The following is a 19,534-nucleotide window of genomic DNA, read 5'->3' as shown; positions in this document are numbered from 1 at the left end:
TTACACACACACACATATGTATATATATATGTGAAATGCCTTGAAAATATAAAGTCAGAAAATTTTGTTGGGACTTAGGGTCACACACCTCAGCTTGGGACATCCTCCTAGGAATTCTCCATGGAGAGAGGATGGGCTAAGGAGAGAAAGGGGAAGGGAGATGCTGTAGCTTGGGAGGACTCACTCCTCACTTCGTCCCTCCTTTGCCATTAAGTCCGAGTCCAGGATGGAGTTATCTATCCCCTCGGGAGCAGGAAATCCAGCATCTGCGCACAGAATCCCACCGGGTACATGGCTGAGATCACGGTATGTTAGGGATCCAACCGCAGTTCAGCGTTGGTGGTTTCAGCAGGTTGCAGCAGCTCTTCAAAGCGTAGAGGCTGAAGTTCTCTCCTGGGAGGATGTCATTTGGTCCCTTGGCAACAGTGCTGGTGGAGGCAGAAGGAACTCATTAGTTGGGCCTTAGATGGGAGCAGGAGGGAAGTAGACGAGGGTGCACCGGAAATGGTACAGGACAGGAAACTCCCTTGTTCCCAGTCTGGATAGGTGAGTTTGAGACAGACTCCTGGTGGTTAGTTAGTTTTGGTTCTCAAATTTTGAGTGGCCTTGAGGACTCCCCCTGTTTCTTTCAGAATAGCAATCAATGACAGGGTAGAACTAATTCTTATAAAAACAACAAACAACAAACAAAAAGGCATGTGTACACGGGCTGAAGAGATGACTAAGCAGTTAAGAGCACCGGTTGTCCTAGAGGACCCAGGTTCAATTCCCTTGACCCACAGAGACGCTCCCAACTGTCTGTAACTCCAATCCTTGGTGATCTAGTGCCCTCTTCTGGCCTCTAGGGGTACTGCATGCACTCAGTGCACAGAAATACATGCTTATACATGAATTTTTTTTTTTTTTTTTTTTTTTTTTCTGGAGATGGGGACCGAACCCAGGGCCTTGCGCTTCCTAGGCAAGCGCTCTACCACTGAGCTAAATGCCCAACCCTATGCTTATACATACTTAATACATACAACAAACCCAAAATCTAAAAAATAATATTAATTCGTACACGAATAAGGACAGGTGGAGTGAAGGTGCTGATTTTGCAAATAGAAACCAGAGGGAGATGGCTGGCAGGGATCACGGGTAGCCTAGACCCTGCTGCTATCTGTCTGTTCTGTTACACATTCTCTGAGGCCTTGACTGGGATCTGAGTCCTCTCTGTGCCCCTGGGATATTGTAAACTGCCCGGGAAACCCCTAACATTTGTAGCTGTTGAAGGCTTTCTGTGAAGAACAAAGCATTGTTCCGGATCTAAACAGGCCTGCCAATCACCTGCACAGGAAAACACTCCCCAGGAAAGGGCTTTAAACAATAGCACCAATACAACGCTTATCTAAAAATATAGGTTGGCCGTTATCCACGGCTGTCCCTCGAGGCTGCTCTACTTTACTCTGCAATGAATACTACGCTACATATCTCCCCTGAGGCCACTAGGACCAGGGACCCAGGCCAGCCCAAAGGGAGGTTCTAGCAGCAGTAATTAAGGACATTGGCTTTGTGCACAGGCCTGCTGGGGCTAATACTACTTGAGTAGACAAAGTCTCCTTAAGGCTTCATTGTGTCACGTGCAAAGCAGAGGAAAACTGGAGCTGTGCCCAACCTACACGGTGACCACAAGGTTTAAGTGAGCTCGTTCACAAGTGCGTGACGCAGAGGGGTTCACACTACACACTCATGAGCAGCCTAGAAAAGTGTTTTAGCTTCTCGCTTTCTAGTATGACCTGAAAAGGTAGGTTGCAAGGTTGTAAGAAAGGCCGTGAGTTTTCTCACAGGGCCAACAGTTAGGGGATTGGGGGTTGGGGGGGGCGGGTAATGAAAATAAACGGATATGGTCTTCGTACTGGGATCGTAGTGTGGCTGTTTGCTCCAAATACAACATGACCACCCTATCCGCCTGTCCATCATGGAGCAGAGGTAGGCTTGGCCCAGTAGTCATGGCAACCAAATAAGTGACCTAATGCTGTGACAGCCAGGCCTATGGCAACGATAAGGGAGCAATTCGCCTTCTCTACAAGAAGATGGGTGAGGAAGGTCGAGAGGCCTTACCCTGGGATCACCCCTACCACTTCCGACCTCTGAACTGCATGTGACTTTGGAAGGGTCTAGAATATGCAGCAGATGGAAGGCTGGCTACGGGGGGACTCTGTGACGCAGCCGTCAGTGTTGTGTGAGATTTTTCACTGACACGCCCATTTGGGGGCCACCCACACTTCTGTAAGGAAGCCTGATCGTCACCCCCCAGGAAAAGTACACAACGGTTAGATTTGACCATTACTAAGAGACCAGAAAGCTACCTGTTGAACAGGTCTTGACAGCAAGACGCTACTTCAGTTGTGTTGCTGAGTACTTTGCTGCTCTCTAGAACATGGTAGCAGTTGATAGCCACCGGGGTGTCAGAGAGCATGCCTGGAAAGGAACAGAGTGCCGTTTATTGTCATAATTTAACGAAATCTCAGAACTCTCCTTCTGTTCTCAGCTTCTCCACCCCATCCCACACATCCCACTCCACGGCGTGTTGAGCCCGGCTCTGACTCTCAGCTTCTGCTGCAGCATATGGTACATGTGCAGCTTGGAAGCCTGCCTCCCTGAGAGACTCCGTCCCGTGGGCGCCCGGGACAGGAGGGATGGATGGTGTACCAGCGATGCAGGCTGTCATGAAGCAGGCAATGGTCCCAGCAATCAGGGCTCTCATGGCTCCTGAGGCAATGTCTCGCTTTCTGGACGGAGCTATGGATGCTGGAAGAGAGAGAGGCATTTGAGATTAGGTTGGTTAGAGACCCATATCTGTAGCTTCTGATAATACTTTGGTGACTGAACTCCCGGTCAATTGAAAAGAGGGAACACAGCAAAAGCCAATGGGTTACTGGGAAGAATCAATCAGATGAGATGATGTCTAAGTTAGCTGCCCCCATCTATGCCTCTACCCAAGGCAGACATCAGTAATCGATGGCAGCATCTTCTACAGTGAACTTCCATGGGCCCCAGCCTTTTCCTTCAGATGCCTGTTATGGGCATTGGTACCAAGTGGCCGATGTTATCATTGGCTTGGGAGGAGTGGATGCTCGTATGTATTTGTCTTGGGTTTTTACGTGTATGCAGGAAAATGGCACTCCGGGGCAGGGATAAAACGTGGACCTTAGAGGACTTAACTACTGTCGAGGAGCCATTTTCCCTGACACAGCATTTCAGAGCAGGAAGGACTTGCAAAAGTCTGGTGTCAAGGGGGGTTCTTTTCACTTACTAAGTCCACCGATCACTATTCCTAGGGAACCGAAATTGGCAAAACCACAGAGGGCGTAAGTTGCGATGGTCTCCGAGCGAATCTGGAAGCAAGATAAAACAGCGATCTGTACACGATCTGATGTACCTCCAGAAATCTTCGCTGGCTACAGAATTAATGCCGATAAACAGGCACACAATCAACTATCAGATAACCATCGGGGACTCCCTTGTGCGCTTAGACGTTGAGGGACTGCGGAAAGAGGACTGTATATTTAAGGACCAATTTCCCATGCACTAGGAGTTAGCGACCTTGACATCTAAAGAGGCTACCTCCTGCCCACTCATCACATCTAATATTGCATGTGACTTGATCACTGCCGTCTTATACCAAGCACAGTACTATTTGCTGGAGATAAGAAGTTGGCCCCAGCAAAGGCTTACATTATGCGTGTCTGACAAAGGACTTAGAATATATAAAGAGCTGCTATAATTCAACAATTAGACTACTGCCCGGGTTTTTAGATACATTGCGGCAAAAGGCAAACAAGCGGGCAATAAACGTGTGCTCAACATCTGTCACCAGGCAAGTGCCAACCACTAAACAGGGAGCCAAAAGAAAGCTTTCTTAAGTTGGTTTACTTTAGGTATTTTTGTCAGTGAACGAAAGAACTAAAATAAAGAAGGAAGGAACTGTGTACTATATATACTAAGTATGCGCAGGATTTAGAGCATGTGGGATGCGTGTGCATTGCCGTTATGCTTGATACTCGCTTCTGGTGAACTGGCAGAGTCCACACGCTGGCCTGAAAGCGGTGGTGGAGAACCCACCCTCCACAGCAGTTCCTGGGAACCTTTGATTCATCTCACGGATTTTGTAACAATGATGAAAACTGATTGATACATCTACAATGGGGGGGGGCTCATTAGCTGCCTATAGGTCTTCGTGTGGGGGGCATGTAGGGGAGGGCAGAGGACATAGTCTTTTAAGGGCCATGAGGGAAGTTGGTTATCTCAGTAAACAGGAAGCTCTGAGCAGTCACAGGAGCTTCCTTACAGTCGGCCATCCTGCCTGCCCGCCTTTGTTCGTCAGCTGGGACAATGCATGGGAATGTGGGGGGTGCCCGTTTGGAAATGTAAAAGTGGGTGTCATTTCTGGGGTGTTGGGAAAACAGTGAGTTAGCAGAGGGATGTGTGTGGCAGGGGAGGGGGGCTCTGCTCCTACTTATGGGGGGCCACACAGGCTGCACAGGGCGGGGAGGGGGGTTACACGGGCTGCACAGTCTGATGAGTGTTGCTTGGGCTGAAGGACTGAGCACAGAGGTTTCTGCGGATTCAGTGGGCACAGCCAGTCTGGCAAAGGTTTGGCTGAGGTCAAGCTTAAGGCTGCTCTGAGTTACTCCGCACTGTCTGAACAGTGGGTTTCCAGACTGACCCTCGTCCTGAAAGGCCCCCCGAACAAACCTGACTGAAGAAAATATGCAGCACCCAACCCAGACCCCCATAGGAGACACCTGACGCTTCAACGGGCACAGCCCACGAAGCTGTGACCTGATGGGGACCTGGGGGGACGTGTGTGCAGTCATGGCTGTGTACGGTTTTAGCAGAAGTAGAAAAGGAAGCTGGAACAACGCCACTTTCTTTTGCCCCCAATGTAAACGATCGCCGGCCGGGTGGAACAAGGCGGGCTGAGCTAGGAAGATAATAGTCTCCTGTGTGCAAGCCAAGATGCTCGGAAATTTGGCGTAAGTTGCTCTTCCCCCCGCCACTCAACAATAGCAGAGGCCGCTGAGCTGTTTCCACGTGTACCCTGTGTGCCTGCCTTCCGCTGGGCTCGATCCCAAACAGGATCATCTCTGCAGTTGGGGCTTCTCCTTCCCAACATGCTTTTCGGAGAAGCAACTAGTATTGCCAGAACTGGCAGCTTGCTTCCCTCATTAACAAAAGAGCACTTTCTCCTGGCAATGGGCAAACAGAAAACTCGTCAGCTAATTTAGCCTGTTGTTTGCTCTGGGCAGGGAAACAAACTGGCTTAGGTGGCATCCAAACCGTGGAGACAGTTGGCCGAGTCCCTACTGTTGTTTCCTGAAAGATGAACAGTGAGGGCAGAAGACCCACAGGGTCTGTTCCTAGCAGATTTCTGGGGCGCGGTGCCCCCGACCATAAAATCACTCACGTGCAGATTTTCTTGGGGGAGGTGACCTCACTTACAGTAGTCTTATGTTTGGTCTCTGGGAGTCCAGGAGCTAAGGGGTGACCTCTGGGGCGAGTGTCTCAATACTGGGCAGTGTGCTTCAAAGCTGGGGACACTAATGGGTCATTTCAGAGAGGGACAGGGATGGTTAGAAACGTCTGTTTCTCTTAGTTTCTTTGGGAGACAGTTCTGATCTTCAGAGGGAAGTGAACTGGAGATTCAGCTACAAACGTGTCTCCACCCAAACTAAGCTCCTTGGTCCATCAAAGCCTAAGGTGGCATGAGTGCCTCTTGGCATGATTATAGGGTGACCGCCCCAAGGTTCCTGATCACAGAAAGAAGCGTTTTATTGTCCCTCCTCCCTTACAGGTAGCAACTGTGCCTCGTTAAATTTCGATGGAGAGGCTCAGAGTGACAGGCAGTCCGTTTCTTAGAACTCACGATGCTAGGGGAGGCCTTCGTGATCAGCTGTCGGCTCCGAGAAGGTAAGACCTGTCATATCTGGCCCCTGAATATCCTCCCAAGACCTCTGTACTGAGGTGGGAGGTGACAGACTTCAGGAGGTGTGAAGTCTAATCTTTTCAACTTGACACACCCTTGCCTGGGAAGACAGGCCCTCGACTGAAGAATTGCCTACAGCAGTTGACCCGCAGCAGGTTTGTGGGGTATTTTCTCCATTGCTTATGGATGTAGGAAGGTTCAGCCCACTCTGTGTGGTTCCATTCCTATGCAGATGGGCCTGGGCTGTGTAAACAATGGTAGCTGAATGAGAGCCTGTGTACAAGCTGGCAAGAAGTGTTCCTCCTTGGTCTCTGTCTCCATGTTCCCTCCCTTGGCTTCTCTCAGTAATGAACTTTCCTGTAAGTATAAACTGGAATAAACCTTTTCTTTTACCAGTTGCTTTTGGTCATGGTGTTTAATTACAGCAACAGGAAAGCAAACTAGGACAGGAAGTCAAGCCCAGGAAAAGAATTTAGGACCACATTCTTGAAGGGGACATTGGGACGCTGTCCCCTCCTCCTCCTTCCCTCTACTCCTCAGCTACTCTGTGGTGAATAGTCCTACTCTGTTATTTGGGTCCACTTTGATGAACTGCTTTGTACAGAAAGCAACAAGGCCAGTGGGTCATGAGCCAAGATGAACCTTCCTCATCTTAAATTGCTTACCTTGGGTGACGAGCACAGGGCCTCAGGCACAGAGGTAGCTGATAAATCTTTGTGCACTGATGTCCCAGCTCATGCGACCCTAGGTCTGTGTCTACTTCAGTCTTTAAGTTTCACCCACTCTCTCCCCCTTTCTCTCTTCCTCCACACAAATATCACTCAGTCAAGAGAACATGACTGAAGATTATGCTGTGCTCGTCATGAGCTCTATACGAGCAAGTGCTTGGATTGTTCTGTCCTGCCATCATTCAAGCTCCAGGCAGACAGAGGAACAAGTCACAGTGTATCTATGTGATAAGAATTACACTTACTGACATATATTACTGCACACCAAGTCACAGTGTATCTATGTACTAAGAATTACACTTAGTGACATATATTACTGCACACCAAGTCACAATGTATCTATGTGATAAGAATTACACTTACTGACATATACTGCTGCACACCAATTCATAGTGTATCTATGTGATAAGAATTACACTTACTGACATATACTGCTGCACACCAATTCACAGTGTATCTATGTGATAAGAATTACACTACTGACATGTATTACTGCATACCAAGTCACAGTGTATCTATGTGGTAAGAATTATATAACATATAGAATATAGACATGAAGAACTATACGTACTGACATATATTGCTGCACGCCATTCACAAATTTGGGCCCAGCCGCTTTCCTCAAATTGATGAATTTTGAGAGGTGTTCATAAGCCACAAATTCATTGAAGAACGTCTTGTAGCCTATGAGTTTGGCGACCATAAAGCTGTCTTGCCAGTCAACTCCCATCATGAAGGAGAAGGGCATGAAGATGTAAGAACAGATGAGCTGCAAGGGACAGAGGTGGTGACACTCATTAAACAGCGATTGCCTCAAATTCTGCCACATCCCCTCAGTGACAGAGTTGGTCCTGCTCTTCTGGGCGCAAGGAACCCATCTTCAGTTGCCCATCTTTATGTATCAGGGATGTACGGTTGGTCCTCAACAAATTGGTCTTAAGGCTTGATTCTCATGTGGTGATGTCAACGGGTACTCGAGCCTTAAAATCAACGAATGTCTTTCCTGTGGTATCGCATTAGTTCTCTGTGGAATGGACTAATTTGAGTGTTTAAACAAGGTCAGTGGCATGGGTCCCCCACCTCCATTCATTTTGAATGTGCCCTTTTCTCTTGTCTGTGGTGCACAGGACTGCGTGTGATCCTCGCCATGTATAATCCCCCGACTGGATTTTAAGCTTGCAGAGTGGCAAGTTAAATAAACCTTTTATCTTTATAAGGCTTCCCGATCCAGTGTTCTGTCATAGCACAGACTAAAACAGGAATTGGGTTGGAAGTAGCTTATATTTTTGGGAAGAGGTCAGGAAAGAATGATTGCTTTGGGGGAATGGTGGGGCAGCAATTTAGATGCCTCTATAGTGTGTGAGAGAGCACAACACGGCTGACTAGGAAAGGCTTACTCTGTAGCCCACGTTGGCCTGGGACTCTGGCAACCCTATCTCGGCCTCCTAAGTGATGGGATTTAAAGGTAAGCCACCATACCTGGCTTCTAAACGTGTCTTCAAATGAAGGTAGTTCAGAAACAAAACAAGGTAGAGCCATACCTCGAAACTCAGCTGTGGGTAGTCGAACATGCTTCCAAACCAAGACAGAGCGGAGTTCACAAAGGAAAGCAAGGCCAGGAAGGCGATCAGATTTGCAGCGATGTTTGCCACCAGGGGGATGGACGAAGATGCACCCTGCGTGGCCGCCTCCAGGAGATTCCGCGAATCACTACATCAAAAAATGGGAATTCTACAATTACCAAGGAATATCTGCGGTGGTTTGCATGTGCTTGGCCCAGGGAGTGGCATTATTTGGAGGTGTGGCCTTGGAGTGGGTGTGGCCTTGGAGTGGGTGTGGCCTTGTTGGAGTGGGTGTGTCGCTGTGGGCGTGGACTCTAATACCCTAGCCCTAGCTGCCTGGACATCAGTCTTCCACTAGCAGCCTTCAGATGAAGGTGTAGAACTCTCAGCTCCTCCTGCACCATGCCAGCCTGGATGCTGCCATGCTCCTGCCTTGATGATAATGGACTGAACCTCTGAACCTGTAAGCCAGCCCCAGTTAAATGTTGTCCTTATAAGAGTTGCCTTGAGGGGGCTGGAGAGATGGCTTAGTGGTTAAGAGCATTGACTGCTCTTCCAGAGGTCCTGAGTTCAAATCCCAGCAACCACATGGTGGCTCATAACCATCTGTAAGGAGATCTGATGCCCTCTTCTGGTGTCTGAAGACAGCTACAGTGTACTTCTATATAATAAATAAATCTTTAAAAAAAAAAAAAAAAAAGTTGTCTTGATCATGGTGTCTGCTCACAGCAGTCAAAACCCTAACTAAGACAGTATCTCTGGAACTACGGCATAGCAATGAGCTAATCATAGTGACTCGGTAAGGGGTGGACCCTTAGCCACATCCCTTGGTCAGAGTACGCAGTCTCTTACAGCCTCAAAATTTGATGGGCTTATGATCGTGGATGCTTGGCTGTGGGGATGTGGAGCCCACTGCTGTGGTACCTTTCTCTTGGTGGAGGCTGAATCCTGGGCTTTGGGTGCTAAGCATCCACTCCCACCTCTACTCCATTGGGTACATTTATAATAATAATAATAAAAAAAACCCTAAGAAGTGACAAAACCATATTACGTTTAACTACTATTTCAAAAGTAGTTACCTGCCAGGGACTGTTGATAAAATCTCCCGGGACTACCAACTAGCAGTTGAAAGGAAACCCACATCACCACCGCTTCACTAAGGACTGAACCCCACGGTGTGCTCCTCTCTGGTCCCCCACGAACCCCTCTCATCTGAGAGGTCCATCCCTAAAATCTAAGCCCCCCAAACCCCATTTCTTTACTATTTCCCTACACAGCTGCATCCTTACATAACACACCTGACCTATACACACCAAGCAAATCTTCATGGTTCCTGACTCTGTAAGTAGAACCTTCAGGATGCTACCTAACCTCCATCCCAATTACCCAGACCAAAAGCGTTTCCTAGTTTGGTGTTTGGAATAGTTGCAGAAATACATAACAAGAAGTCCTGGGCTGGAGAGATGGCTCACTGGTTAAGAGCACTGACTGCTCTTCCAGAGGTCATGAGTTCAAACCCCAGCAACCACATGGTTGCTCACAACCATCTGTAATCTGGTGTGTCTGAAGACAGCTACAGTGTACCTATATAAAAATAAATTAATTAATTAAAAAAAAGAAGTCCTGTGGGAGGAGGGGTAAGGATTAGAATTCAATGATGATTAACTAATATTTCATATGCACCTAATATGCAAAACCTGTGACATATTTTTTTATGCAACATTTTAAATGTTGATTTGCTATCACCGTGTGCGTGTGTGAGCATGATGTATGTGGTGAGGGTGAATGGGCCGAGGGCACGGGACAACTTCATGGAGCCACTTCTCTTCTGCACCTTTAAGTGACTTCTGGGCTCAGACACAGGTCTCTCACCTTGTACGGTGAATGACTTTACCTGCAGACCCCTCCTGCTGCCCTAGACGACTTTTTAATAATCTGTGTATAGAACAAAGCTGAGCGGCCTGGGTTTTCCCGCTTGTGGCATCGACATGGAAGTGAAAGACTTTTCGGGTTTCAGAGCGGTTTTGATTTTAGGTTTCTGAGTTTCGGACGCCTGCCTTTCACCTCGTCCCTTCCACAAGCTGTCTTCACACTCCGCTCCCAGTCATGAGTATTTCCACATGAATGAGGCCGCACATTCGTTAAATTGTGTGACATAATTCATATCTTACGGGTCTCACTCCTGAAATCCCTCTGAGGTTTTTATTTCTTTTTCACAGAGTGGAAGAAAACGAAGCTGCCTTTTTAATCCCATGAGGGAACCTGGGAACATCCATTCTGAAACTTTCCGATAGTCTTAAAGCTGGGCTCAGCGAACAGTGCGTGTGTTTATCAAGAAGCACTTCATAAGGAAGAGGTGTTTAGAAAGGCTTTCATGGGGGTTGGGGATTTAGCTCAGTGGTAGAGCGCTTGCCTAGGAAGAAAAAAAGAACCCCCCCCCAAAAAAAGAAAGGCTTTCATGGGCACTAAAGGGGGGGGGGTTGACTTCGTTTCCCAGGCAAAATCTAAGAGCTCACTGGGGAGTTAAATGTGAGGCATTCTAAGGCCACAACCGTCTGTGCTTTCTTCCCGTGATCAAAGCCCGATTCTGGCCTCCCGGCCTGTACGGTTGTTAATTAGGCAATACCTACCCATTTTCCATTTTCATGGCATTCTTGAGGGTTATTTTGGGTTTCTCTGTTTCAGGCCAAAAGAGTTTGGCCACAGCCAGGGCTGCGGGCGCCGACATGACAGAGGCGGTGAGCAAATGTGTAGATGACACCTGCAGCAGTGAAGAAGGAAGGGGCTGATCCAGTGCAGAGGCTGGGAAGACCATTCCAGGAGCCCAGTCAGAGGACAAGGCAGGAATTCAAGTCACCTGACTACCCCCTTGGGAGAAGCATAGATCCTCAATCTATGATTATCCGGGATGAGAATTAATCCTGCATTGTAAGAACTTTCAAAGACTTCTCAACCCCTCTGTTGTCTCTCTGATCATCCACTGGTCCCTACAATCCATAATTGTCACATCCTCCGTGCAGATGGGGTACGCGAGGTGGAAGGAGCACGGCCCAAGCAGAGACGGATGGTCCCCACTCTTCCCACCCAGGAACCCTTCCTGTCTTTACACAACATTAATCCACCCACTGTCCCTTTAGATGTAAACTATTTCTACCCACCATTTCTTACCCACCCTCGTAGTTGGATTATTCTGGATTTTCCCCACTACGGTGATGGCTAATCTTGGTCGTCAACTTGACTGTACCTAGGATCAACTAAAACCCAAGCCCAGGGCACTCCTGGGTGGGACTTTTTTTGATTAGATTGTTTGAAAGAGAAAGGGTTCACACTGTGGACCTCAGTTTCTGGTGGCAGCATGTTTGAAATAACATGAAACAAACTTGACTTTCTCCCTGCCTGCCCCCACCCTCTCTGTTTGCCCCCTCCCTCCCTGCTTGTCCGGCCCCCCCACCAGGCCCCTCCCCCCTTGCCCCCACTTCCAATGGCGAGTCCACCTATCCTGCTGCTGTGCCCTCTCTGCGTTGGTACTACAACCTACTTCATCCGGCTCCAATATCAGATTCGGACTGCTGAGACAGCCAGCCCTAAGGACTGAACAGCCATTGCATTCATAGCCCTTTGGTGTAAGACAGCCATTGTTGGACTACCTAGGCCATACTCTATCTTAGAGACTCCTGATTAGGTGTGTTCCCCACCCCATTCCTGTCACGCCTAGCTCATCGATGAAGGCAGCATTCCTACCTACGGGGCAGGAAACCAATCACTGGGTGAGGAGGCGCAACTTCCGGGTTGGGAAGCGGAAGAGGGAACAAACGCAGGAGAAAGAAATTTGCTTTTGGACTGCTCGAGTGAGGCGCTCACAATGTAGGAAGCCGGAGGCTGTTCGTTTGAGTGGTGGATCCACCACCGGAAGATTTCTAACTTAGAGTAGTTGGAGGGATTAGGATGCTAGCTTCTGCACCCAGCGATTGGGTTATCTGCTGATTCTAAGCTAAGAACGTGTGGTGTTTTCCTTCACGAGGCGACTCAACTGGGTTCCAGAGAAAGGTAACCGCGGCAGAGCGTGGGTTTGCAGCGAAGTGCGCCCCAGCCAGCCGTGGGAGCTTAGCAAGCAGGGTGGAGAGAGCAATTCTGGAGCTGAGTCAGAGCCAGCCTTGGTGGGACAGGCTTTGGCTAAAAGGAAAGAATGCGGTCTCAGCATGTCTGCCTGGCTGGAAACAGACCGAGGCTGCCGGTCCGTGCCTAGCTGGTGATAGCCTGGTTTTTTGTTTTTTATTTTTCTTTTAATATTTCATGCTACAGATGGCTAGGTCTCATTCCATGAAATTCTTGTTTAATTACACACGGGTGTGGGCCAGAAAATCAGGACCTTTAACAAGATTCATGTGAACCAAAACAACCCCTTTCCAGGTGGCCCTAATGGGTAAAGGTTTGCGACCCACTGCTCTTGATCACCGCTTCTTTCCCAAGAGTCAGGCCTTAGCTCGGTTGGCCGAACTACTCGACACACACAAGACAAAAAGCACAGGGTTGTCTAGTTTCCAACAAAACCTTCCACAAAGATCCAGTAGGGTCTGGATTTGGCTCATTAGCCACAGTTGGCTGACCCTTGGTTTACACCATCTTTGCTTATGTCAATAGTAGGTTCTGCTTTTCCACACACACACAGATTGAAGTTTTCAGGCAAAGTAACCTTGTTCATGGACCACCACTGTGTTGTGGTTGGATAGAATTACACGACGGTGGCAGGAATCTGGACTCAAAGCTCTCAGATTCCCTAGGTTACTATTGCAAATGCCAAAGCCACGGTGGGCTCCGTTTGCCATGCTCGAAAGTGTCACTTCCCATCAGCAACAAGAAGGAAAAAAAGAAACCAGAAACAGGAAGTGGGAGACTGAATCGACTTTGACCCTCTTACCCCAAAAGAGATGTACGCGCCCAACACGCTCCCAGCAATCGTGGCAAAACCAGCTGTCATGATGGTGTGCAGTTCTGACTTGGTGACGTGTGGTAAATATGGTTGAACCAGTAGTGGAGACTCTGTCTGGAGACAAAGAATACATGCTACCTTTTAAATGCTCAACGCCGTGGTCCCTAATGCATTTGTCAGAGTGACTCTCAGACCATGTCTGTCGGTCCCAGGAAAGGCAAGCCCTGGAAATTTCACCTCTGGAAATGGAAAGTCTCCAACTGGAATCGGAAACTCTGAGGGTGCCCTCCCTCCCCCCACTTCCCCGTCTGTACTTTGACAGCTTTCTCGTTAGTTCTGGTACCAACTCCTGGAGTCTCCCCACCCCCAATGGAAACACCAAAGTGAACTCTCATCAGCGAGTTTTTATAGTCCTGGGTAAATCCGTGATATTTGAGGCTGTTTAAACAGTCCTCAACCTAGCTTTGGGCTGGATGCGATGAGGACTTGAAACTCTCCCCTGAGAGTTAGCTGAGTAACTCCACCTGGTAGTCTGGACTTATGAACAGGATTGCTAGACTGCTGCGAGCGTTCATCTTCTGCCTTGACAGACCCGTACATGTCGTGTGGAAATGGAGACCGTTACAGCACAAAGACTAGGAGAGGCACCCACAGGCCCTTTCATAGCGGCCAGGGTATAGTGGAACAGGCTCGAGGCTCATTAGGGAGGGTGGGCGGGCAGCTCAAGATGTGGGGCTCTCCATTGATAATAGCAGCACTTTGGGCATATTAAATATCAGATCGAGGGCCACAGACACATGCGTGCAATCTTACAATCTTCTGCTCGTTATGCCTAATTGTTCTGTGAGATTAAATGTGTTGAGCCTCAATTTATAAACTGAATAGGAACCCGGCATGTGAGACCTTTTACCCTGCGGGTACCAGCAATCATCTAGAGACGGTGCCTTAATTAGTCCAGAGAGATTTTATGACTATAATTATTATAATTTCAACTCCTAGGGAAGGAAGCATTATCACTGTACACACCAAAGACTGCTTCGGGCTCAGCGTAAGCCTGGGATTTGGGGCCATGTGTTTTTCTGTGGCGTGAATGTGGTTTGAGTCCACTTTCTTGGGGCAGGGTTGCTGGCCTTATCGGGCAATTGTTTCCCCTGAAGCTGTGTGTCCCCAAGCATTGCATTCCCGACCTGTGCATTCTTAGGGTGGTTCCAGTTTTGAGGGATCACCTTTCTCTGCTCGAATGGGCCTCAAGCAAAAGGGTGTGTATCCATCCAACGTATTAGGGAAGTGATGCGGTAACCTACAAGCTTATCTGTCATGAGAAGAAAAGCATCTGAAAGCATTTCTGCAAGCTCAGAGGAGTGGCAGCTGATGAGGCTGGACAAGGCATGTGTCTGTGCCTGCAGGACTCTTAGTGGGATAGCTTTCTTTGTCTCCTTTGTTGTCACCGGCATTGCCGTAAAGCATGTGAGGTACCCTATTCCCTATCTGCAGCTTGAAGACAGGGTGACCATTTGAGCTGAATGGCTGCTAGCCTCTGCTGAGTTGACCAAAGGCCTCAATAATGGAGAGGAGGTTTTGGAGAATGTGTGCATGAGATGCCCTGTGACTTGACAGAATGGTGGTGTTCTTTCTCTGAGCTTTCAATAACTCAGTTCCATATTAACATAACCTCCCTCCCCTACCTTATCCCTTTTTTTCTAGACACACAAATGCACGCATGCACACACACATATACATGCTCACATGTATGTGCACATGTATTCATGCACACACATATGCATGCACACACATATGCACGTGCATACACACATAGATGCATACACATGTGCACAAACACATGTGCACACATGCACACACATGTACATGCACACCCATATGCTCACATGTATGCATACATGCATGCACACACACGAGCACACAGGCATACACACACATGCTCATTCACATGTATGAATATACATATACACATGAATGCATGTGCACACATGCACACTCACTCACATGTATGCACACACATGCACACACAGTACTAGGAATTTCTTATTTTATACCCTTCACTCTATCCTAAAGAGATAATGCATCCACAGGCTCCTTGCCACCCGTTTGGAAAGAGAGCATCCCCACCAGCAAGTGTTTTGCTTTGCTCGCTCTCTCTCATTACAACTTACTTGCCCAACAAATATGTTGCCAGCAGCTACTACGGACTCAATGGGAGATGACCCCATAGTGACAAGCATTAGCCACCCAACCTACAAGGAAGAAAAGGACAGAGTCAGCAAAGAACCACTCATATAGCAAAGGGCTTTTTCCACTGGTGCCCAGCAAGGCCATCCTCTGCTACATATGCAGCTGGAGCCATGGGTCTATCCATGTGTACTCTTTGGATGGCGGTTTAGTCCCTAGGAGCTATGATTGGCTGGTATTGTTGTCCTTATGGGGTTGCAAAACCCTTCAAAATATCTTATGCCTACAGAACTCTCTCCAGAGCAGAAGAAACTTCTTTTTTTTTTTTTTTCCCCTGGAGCTGGGGACCAAACCCAGGGCCTTGTGCTTGCTAGGCAAGCGCTCTACCACTGAGCTAAATCCCCAACCAGAAGCAACTTCTTGTTCCTATTTCCGTACTGCCTTCGAGAAAAGGAGGGTCTTGGGTACTCCTCGGGAAGCTGTGATTATGGAAACAGTGCTGTTTCTCTGGACAGGCATCTGATCCCCTGTCCCTTCACTGCAGAAGTAACTTCTGTGGTTTCACGGAGATATCCACTGGGTTGCAAATCCAAGCCACTTTGGAGGCTCCTGAGGTAAAAGTCTTGCTATGGGTACTGGAAGGATCGTGGGTTGGGATCTAAGGACTTAGATGGCGGTAGAGGAGAATCTGTAGAGAGAGGCAGGTGTGGTGCGAATACCTGAATCAAGGTGTTTGGATTGAACCTGAACTAACTGCATGGGCCCCGGAGCGCCCTGCACCCCAGTACCTTTCTGATGATCCACTGCATCAGTCCCAGATAATAGAGCATAGACATCACGGTGCTGAAGAAAACCACAATGGGAAGGATCTGTGGGTGGGGCATAAGCATGGGCACTGGTCAGGGTCAACAGTACTGTGAGCTTCCTATAGGCTTCCCCTCCACCTCCTTTCTGCACCTAGCAACATTGTAACAGAAGCGAAGTCCCTCTGGACGGAAGACTGCACCATCCACCCAGCAGACAGACAACCTCTAACTCTTAAGTTCTCTATTGCGTTGGTTTGAGTGTGTCTCCAAAAGCCCACATGGTGGGTGTTAAAATATCAGATGCAATGGTGACGGCGTCTTCAGAAGGTAGTTAAGGTCAGAGGAAGTCACAGGCTGCAGAACCGGCTCAGTGATTAAGAGCACTTGCTGCTCCTGCAGCAGACCTGAGTCTGGTAACCAGCACCTACAATGGCAGCTCACAGCCGCCTGTATCACACCTGCAACTGTGTTAGCATTCTGTCTAAGCTCCACCCTCACAGTTGCCTGGCAACAGCCAGGTATGCTATAAAAGGGGCTGCTTGCTCTCTTGCTTTTCCCCTCTTCTCCCTTTGTCCCTTCTCTACTCGTTCCCCTCCACTCTTCTCTTCACGTGCTCATGGCCTCCCTCCTTCTCTCCATGTGCTCATGGCCGGCCTCTACTATTCTCTTCTCGTCTTCTCGCGCGCGATCTCACTCTCTCGCTCTCGCTCTGCCCTACTACCCTCTTAACTCCCCTCCCTATGCCCTAATAAACTCCTCTCTTTATTTTTCTATCAACACAACATTGGTACGGAAACCCGGAACATACTCTCTTTTTATCTTTGTATAAACACATCAGTCTTACTATAACTCCAGTTTGACAAGATTTAAAGCTCCCCTTTGGCCTCTGTGGCTATTGTACGAACGGGATGCATATACATCTACACAAACAAAATGCTCATACCCACTAAATAAGGCAAACCAAGAAAAGAGATGGGACGCAGTCGTTGAAATGGGACGCCCACAGCAGATATTCCGGGTCCCTCCTCAGAGCCAGCCCTGCCCTGCCTCACCCTTCCCCAGTGTCCCTTAGCTTAACAGGTCAGAGGCAAGATGCCAGGACAATTTGTGCAAGACCTAACTTAGAAAAATCTGTTAGTAATAAAGACCCTTAGACACGCGTTGTGCCTGGGCATTAGGGTTCTTTTCATTTTGATAGGCGGGCATAGAAAAAAAGAGTCCGGACTTACCTTAAATGCAAAGAAGTGGTCTGTATACTTTTCTCCAAAGACAAACTGGGCTCCAGCATCAGTGTAGCCCAGAAAAGTCTGAGAGAGAGAGAGAGAGAGAGAGAGAGAGAGAGAGAGAGAGAGAGAGAGAGCGAGCTCGTCACATGCCATGAACCACAGGAAGGATGGATAAACACTAGCAAACCCATTAAGCAGAACTTGGGAAGTTATGGACGTCACGAACCTCTGTTTAAATCATCCCTTCAGGCAGACTTCCTGCCATTTCTGACGTCCAGTCTGCTAGACAGGGATGACCCTAGTTACCACGAGCTGCAGACAGAAGCTCTTCCTCTGTTTCGGGGGAGCCACCTCTGAAGTGTGGCACCGCTTGGGCAGGATGATGGGGTCGTAGGGATAAAGATGTGGCCCAATGGGTGACATGGCTAGAGGGCAGTGGCAAGCTTAGCTGACTACCTAGATGAGCATGTCTGACAGATGCAGCAAAGCAGCAAGCCTAATTAGCCTAATTAGTGCCATGGGAGTAAAATTAGGGTACAGTATTATAGATGAACCACCCACGTTTAAGATGTCCCGAGGGCTACATCCAAATGTTAAAAGTACAAGAAAAACAAAGAATCCTTTTTATTTATTTTTGAGCCAAGGTCTAATGAGCCTCAGGTTGTAGCCAAAGCTGGTTGTGAACACCCGACCTTCCTGTCAGCCCACCAGCTTTCATCTGACCCACTTACCTGAACTTGTTTCCCCATCCAATCAAAAGCAACAAATCCAGGCCTAGTCCTTATAATTAAGAGCCCAAGAAGAAACTGCAGTCCAATTCCCCAAAAGACAGGCCTCCAGTAAACCTGGGGAGAAAGATGGAGACCATGAAATACCGTGGTAACTCAAACACCGTAATGCTGCTAAAATGGGCAAAACTCAGAGTAACGCTGGGCACTCGGGGACTAAGCTCTCAGAAACCGAGACAGACCCCTCTTGATTATAGTTACCTCACTAGGAAGTTAACGGTGACCATAGACTTCCAAGGGGGCGCTGATCCCTTGGGAACATTCACACATGTCCCTAGGGAAGCCCAAGCAGACAGCACCAGAGGATTTTTCCTAATTTAATTTATCCTTTGACAATTTCATACATGTGTATATAATCACGCTGATCACCCTCCCTCCCTATCCTTGCTTATCTCCCTCCTAGCCTTGCCTACCCTCTTTTTCCTTACAAATCTCTCAGATTTCTGTTTGTTTTATTTCATAAACAGGGTCCTCTGTGTGCCGGGGGCTTTTGGGCTGGAGTCTGGTGGGTTTGGAAATGGCTGCACAACGGAAGACGACGACTCTGCCCCTCTCCAAATTTACCAGTACTTGGGTCTCAATGAAGGGTTATCTAGACCAGGTCGACCTGTGGTTGCATTTCTTAGGGATTCCCTTTATTACATTGAAGTGGGATGATTGTGGACTGTGGGTGGCACCATTCCCTACACAGCAGTTCCTGAACTGTGGCGAGGAAAAGGGAACAGAGTTCAAGCACAAATGCACCAATTTGTCACGCTCGATCGAGACTGGGAATAACATGCCTGAGTGATTCACGCTCCCACCGCCACTTTAATTCACCTGTGGTGATGGACTACACCCTGGAATCACGGACAAATGAGCCATTTCTTCCTTAAGCTGGTTTAGTCAGGGTATTTTATCAAAGCATCAGGAAGTGAAACTAAGACCCCATGCAAGTAGACACCACACAGTGGTTGTATTTTACGTTCTGCTGCTGCTCTTCCATGGTGCTCTCTGAGCCTTAAAGGAGATGTTAAAAATATCCGGGTACTCAGTCACTCATTCTCAGCACCATGGGCAGCTGCAAGGGTCTGCATTCACCACCCACACACCACTCACTCCAAGGGGAGACCCCAGAGAGCTTTTAGATAGATCCCAAACTGTTAAAAAAAAAATCAGGTTTGAGCTTATTCTTTATAAACCTGAGTGGAAAAGCTGAGAAAACTAGATAACCCCAAAGTCCTCACGAATGACCGGGACCCAGAGAATTGGCTACAAAAAACCTGGTCATGTTGCAAATGTTCCCCGTAAAATTATCTCTCCACTTGGGAATGGAAAGCTGGAAATTGATTTTTCTGTGCTC

The 19,534-nt window shown here is 48.1% G+C and overlaps 1 protein-coding gene across 1 annotated transcript in view; it reads right to left on the bottom strand.

The window, feature by feature from the left end:
• Positions 1-301: 301 nt before the first annotated feature.
• The window catches only part of Slc28a3 (solute carrier family 28 member 3), a 49,536-nt gene continuing 30,303 nt past the window's right edge, over positions 302-19,534 (bottom strand). Inside the window, exons 7-18 of the mRNA XM_032884905.1 lie at positions 18,136-18,249; positions 17,408-17,485; positions 16,161-16,241; positions 15,357-15,437; positions 13,174-13,299; positions 10,886-11,016; positions 8,235-8,403; positions 7,265-7,462; positions 3,293-3,374; positions 2,689-2,787; positions 2,346-2,457; positions 302-428 (exon numbers count right to left, since the gene is read on the bottom strand). Of these exons, the coding sequence (XP_032740796.1) occupies positions 302-428; positions 2,346-2,457; positions 2,689-2,787; positions 3,293-3,374; positions 7,265-7,462; positions 8,235-8,403; positions 10,886-11,016; positions 13,174-13,299; positions 15,357-15,437; positions 16,161-16,241; positions 17,408-17,485; positions 18,136-18,249 (1,398 nt within the window). The remainder of the gene's footprint in view (positions 429-2,345; positions 2,458-2,688; positions 2,788-3,292; positions 3,375-7,264; positions 7,463-8,234; positions 8,404-10,885; positions 11,017-13,173; positions 13,300-15,356; positions 15,438-16,160; positions 16,242-17,407; positions 17,486-18,135; positions 18,250-19,534) is intronic.

Source organism: Rattus rattus, chromosome 14 (assembly GCF_011064425.1).
Source record: "Rattus rattus isolate New Zealand chromosome 14, Rrattus_CSIRO_v1, whole genome shotgun sequence".
Classification (NCBI taxonomy): Eukaryota; Metazoa; Chordata; class Mammalia; order Rodentia; family Muridae; genus Rattus; species Rattus rattus.
Note: the sequence above shows the minus strand (reverse complement) of the source record. Positions and strands in the feature narration are given on the sequence as shown.